General features: G+C 34.1%; 1 protein-coding gene across 1 annotated transcript; it reads right to left on the bottom strand.

The window, feature by feature from the left end:
- Nucleotides 1-684: 684 nt before the first annotated feature.
- Nucleotides 685-4,155, bottom strand: LOC140794679 (peptide methionine sulfoxide reductase-like). The gene is made up of 2 exons (XM_073146808.1): nt 3,642-4,155; nt 685-1,097 (listed from the first exon to the last, which is right to left on the bottom strand). The coding sequence occupies exons 1-2, from the start codon at nt 3,963-3,965 to the stop codon at nt 846-848; spliced, it is 576 nt and encodes a 191-aa protein (XP_073002909.1). The 5' UTR covers nt 3,966-4,155; the 3' UTR covers nt 685-845.
- Nucleotides 4,156-5,643: the final 1,488 nt, after the last annotated feature.

Here is a 5,643-nt window from a genome sequence, read left to right as displayed (position 1 = left end):
TTTTGTTGATATGAAGTAGAATATAATACTATGTTTGATTACACTATCACAGGATATTTGAATTTAACATAATTATAGTGCTAAAAAAATTTAAATAAATAATAAAATAAAATTAATTAGTTTTACACCGACATTTATAAAATGCCACTATATATTTAACAGCATCGACAAAATGCCACTAAATGTTACAGCATATAGCCACTATTTAAAATTTTTAGCGACATATGTTATATGCCACTAAATATTGTAGAAATGCTAATGTTGCACAACACCGTCTTGGTAGTTCGTGAAATGCCGGTGTTAATCTATAGAGGCATTTTGTACATTTTTAATAGCATTTCGTGACTGCCAATATAGCTTGCATTTCCTGTAGTGCATATACTTTAATCTAATTTGTACAACTCAATTAAATATGATTTTCTCTATGAATTTATCAATACAGAAATATCGCTCCTACAAGGAACACTACGAGAAGGTGATGAGGTGAGCATTCACGCAAGTTGACAAAAGATATTCCTTCTCTTGTTGAAGCAGATCGAGTAGGCATAGTAAAATTCACTAGATTGACAATTCTCAAATAATATCAACATATTACGTAGTTAGGCATAGTAAAATTCACTAGATTGACAATTCTCAAATAATATCAACATATTACGTAGTAAAATTCACATTTAGAATAGAGTATACAACAGGCAACACAATTTGATTGGTATATAATTAATAAAGAAGATGTCTAGTTATATAACATCTGATACATGCTTCGAACATCAAGTCCCTCATGAGATCCACGTTGGGATCGTTTTATTGGATTTGTAAACCACACAATACGAACAAAATATATCGAATCAACCATAGCATCTAATGAGGTCATTGCATCCTTTCTTTGATGATTGTTTTGCTCCTCCACGACCACCTTTCTCAAGGTATTGCTGATGATATTCTTCTGCTCGATAGAATGCCTTTGCTGGTACAATCTCAGTCACAATCGTCTCCTTTACCTCCCTTTGCTTTGCTTCCTTGGATTCCTTAGCAAGCTTGGCCTGCTCCTCATTATAGTAATAGATACCAGACCGATATTGCGTACCAACATCGTTACCCTAAGAAATTGAACAAAAGAAAAGAATAACTCTACTGTTAAAAAAGGAATATCATAATTAGAAACATTATTGCCCGCACAACCAATATTATCATTGAAAATTATATATTTTAAATAACGTGCTTCTAGAACTGTAGAATCACCTAAGAGCTCATTTCCTTTTTCTAGCAAGCAACATTATCGTTAGAGAAACAAAATATTATTATGTCAAAAATGTTAACAATCATTTCAGATTGTCAATTATCACCAATTAGAAAATAGGGTGTTAATTGAAAATTTCTCTTAGAAAATGTAGCGTGTTATTTAAACCTAGATAAAGATAGAATATAATTTTGCCAGGAAAAGCTTGAAATTTCTTAGAAGCATCCATGAATAAATCTGCAGAAATATGTTTTTCCTTCCTCACCTCATCTAGCATCTTAGAAAAACTCTTCAAGCTTGCCAACCACAAAATAGAAATGAACTTTCGCTCTAAAAACAATAAATTTTGCATAAAATCTAAAGTGTGTCATTTTATAGCTATATGTACAAAATAGATTGAATCCAAAAAGATTTAATACTTGTATAAAATCTTTCAAGTTTCTATTAATTTGCTAGTCTGGGATTAGTTAAGAGGATAGGTGATATGGATAAGGCCAAAGTCCATTTAATAAATTAAGAAGAAAGATCGATATTTTGTTGTGGAAGAGTACAGCATATGCTCGCGAGATGGAAATGCAAAACTTTATCTCTAGGGGGGAGTTATAATCTTTACATAATCTCTATCAAAGAGCAAAACATCTTGGTTTAGAAAAACCTTGTCAGGAAAGGGCTAGAAATTTTTTAAGCTGAATATAAAGGAGGAGAATAAAGAATATAAATTGAGAATCACAAGAACTTAGCAAAATAAGAAGCTTAGGAGAGAGGGATTTTGGTTTTAAAAGTATATGAAATACGCTCTATGAATTGGTTATGAAAATTGAGACCTGATCTTGTATATCATGTAGTTATGAGCAGCACTTATCATAAACAGATATTAAGAAGCATCCGGTTTGAGAGATTCATGTTAAAGTTTTCGAATAGAACAAAGATAACATCCTTACAAAATGCATATCTATGATCTTCCTTAATCTATAATCTTATCATAATTCATAAGACAAGATATTACCCACCCAAAGATGTCTCCAGTTCTTGGCTGGAAAATGTGTTCTAACTTTTATAATAATAAGAGAAACGATCTAAGCAATTTGAGGGTCATCGTAACTACTCCCGGAAGAAATTGTAATCGAAATGTCAACATCAGGTAGTCAACAATCATGAACAAGTAAAACTTAGACCATCAACAAATTGTGATTTTGAAAAAAAAATAAAGGCTTAATTATACTCTGTCTTTCTATATTTTGACCATGTATCACTTTGCTCTCTGTACTATAAAAACGTACAAATAATCTTCTAGACTTTTGAAATATTACAACCCTTTAAATGCATTTAATAAAAGTCATAAAATTACTTTTCTATCTTTTTATAGTTAGAGAAATTTTTTAGAGTTTATCGGTTGAATATATAAATTTACCTATCTACCCTTACCTATCACCAACCCACATCGCCAGATGAGAAAATAGAGGACAATTAAAACCCATCTTCTTCCTTTCTCATCCTATCTTCTTCTTCTCCTCTTTCCTTCTTCTTCCCCTCTTCTTCCTCTTTAATATGCTATCCCTCTACATAACTTTCTTTGAACCCTTCTCTCTTAAAGATGCCTAGATACTCAAGCATCGGAGAACACATATACATTCCTTGGTTTTAGCAAAGTGTAAGAGATGAGCTAAAGTTTGTGATATATAGGCCAGGTGTTGTTCTCATGTTAACAAGGAGATAGAGGAGTCTTTGCTATAATTAGAAATGGATAGTCTCCTTCCCAATTCATTTGTTATATTATTTCTTATGAAGATCTAACTAAAAATGCTTGGAAAAAAGATGGTTTGGAATTGATTAACCGTAGTAGCTTCTTTCTTATTACTTACCTAGCTTTTTCAACATTCAATGATAATATTGAGAGTCATTTATATATGGTAGATGTCATGTTTGCATATTTTTGTTTTGCTCCTTGGGTTCTAGAAAGTCTAATTTGATGAAGTCAGTTTTTTTGGGTACACAACAAGGGATAAAGTCAAAGGTGCAGATTTAACTAAAACATACTTGGGAAGAAAATGACATAGGAAAGAAGAGGGAAAGCATAAAGAAGAAGATCAGGGCAAAACTGTCCAAAATTTTTTTTTTCATTTTGTCTTCACGAGAGTAATTTAGTCTATCTGAAAATAATATAGTGTTCACGTGCTTGGCACGTAAATTTACAAATAAGTTTAGTTGTAGTCTAGAAAGATATTTGCACGTTTTTATAGTATAGAGAGGCAAAGTGATACACGGCAAAAATATAATTATGCCAAAAATCAAAAGATACCCATCTCATCTCCATTTTTAAGAATTTATATAAAACTGTATTGCAGAAATTAATAAAAATATATTCATTGGATCCGGCAAGAGCCAATAGAGGAGAGGAACCGACCTGGCGATTGATGGTAGTTGGGTCGTGGCGTGCCCAGAAGACATCCAGAAGAGTTGTATAAGGGCAGACATGGGGATCGTAGTGCACGCGGACCACCTCGGCGTGGGACGTGTCGCCACGGCATATGTCCTCGTAGGTGGGGCCGGCCAGTTGGCCCTGGGAGTACCCCACCTCCGTCTTCTCCACCCCCTCGACTCGCTGGAATGCCAGCTCGACACCCCAGAAGCATCCGGCGCCGAACTGGGCCAGCTCTAGACCGGGCTGATCCGGCTGGTCCAAGTCCGGTGCTTGGGCCGGGTTCACAGTGCTCACCGCTCCTTCCATTTTTTTTCTTCTATCTCTCTAGATCTAATTCTCTCTCAGTCCTATGGTATATTTGTAGGGGAAGATAGGGTCTCGTAGCCGCCTTGCAAGTTGCAGGGTGAAATTTTCTATTCGTTTTATTTCGCTTTGGTGTGTTGCGATGTAACCGAGAGATTTGGAATTCGCTGCAAATTAATGAATGACTTTGAATAGGTCAATTGTAAGAATCTTGTGTCCTTATGCTTCCTAATCATCTTATTTAAGTTTTAATATTATGCATATTTTATAATTGCAAGTTTGTGGATTGAAAACACTCTTGACGAAAGACTATATAGGGATTTGTAAGTACTTCATATTTGTTAATATAATTATATGATATAGATTGATCCAATTTTGTTATATTTGTTGTTCTCTTATCTAATTTTTTACAATTTTAACTCGAATAATAAGGTTCTTTAAGTTTGATCAAATATAATTAAAAAAATTAATATTTGCACTTCAGTCAATGTCGGAGGAGGGTTAAACACTTAAGTTGAAAAACTTTAAGGTTTATAAAAGTAAGCTAAACTAGAGGATCGTAAACTGTAATTAATCTTATGAAAATTATTATGATAAGTTAGAACATGTTAATTATGGTATATTACACATATTAATTAATCTTAATGTATTGTCTAGCTTTCATGTTTTTATAAATAATAAATGTGAAACATTCACGGAAGCCCAATTAGCAATGGCTTTGTTTTATTTTATTTAATGAAGTATACAATCTCTAGAACCTATATATACTAATGTATATGATTTGAAATTTATTCAAATTAGAGGTAGGAAAAAGGTTTTTTTATTAATTTTATAGGTCATTACACAATAACTGTTATTATATTTGATAAAAAAAGAAAGATGAGGTGATAGGCTACGCTAAGATTCCTTCAAGATCTGAATTTATTACAGAAATCAGTTCGTGCAATCAAGAAAAAATATTCATCAGATATTCTTCGGTGGTCAGAAAATTATGAAACTAATTGGGTTGGATCCGTAACTTCCTAATCTACAACTTTTTATTTACGCCCTTCATAGATTCGAATTGTAGCAGGGAAAAAAACATGAAATAACGTGGGTGATGGTGGTAGTGATGAGTGGAGTGAATGTTAGGGTTATGGATGGGTATGAAGATGAGGGTGGATGGTGGAAGTGATTAAGGGAAGTAGACGAAGGGAATGAAGTGGTCGAGATCCCAAAGAAGATGGGTGATTCGACAAACGAGGGAGATTAGAAGAGAGGAGAAACCTTGCCAACGATAGAGGTGGAAGGATGGTGAAGAGGGAGGAGGGAGGAGTCTAAAGAGAAGATAGGAGGAAAAAAATCAAGAATCCAATTCCAATATGAAGTTGGTTGCCATCCACATATTTATAGAGGCTAGCCAACAAGTCCTAAAATAATATAAAATCCTAATTCTAGAGGATTCACGTCGATCGCATTCGAATGCGCCTGATCGAGTTCAAACGCACTCAAAATGCCCCTTCTCTTGATTTGCGAACGTGACATAGGCGTTCACAAGTCATTTGAACGCGGGCATTCACAAACGCGTTCACAAATGCGGGCATTCACAAGGCGTTCACAAGTGTTCACATGGTGTTCACAAGCGTTCACAAGGTGTTCACAAGGGTTCACAAGCGTTCGAACGTGTTAGTTTTTAATTGTT

Source organism: Typha latifolia, chromosome 9, assembly GCF_019914945.1.
Source record: "Typha latifolia isolate L0001 chromosome 9, TyphaL0001v2, whole genome shotgun sequence".
Classification (NCBI taxonomy): domain Eukaryota; kingdom Viridiplantae; phylum Streptophyta; class Magnoliopsida; order Poales; family Typhaceae; genus Typha; species Typha latifolia.
This window is presented reverse-complemented; position numbering and strand designations above follow the sequence as displayed.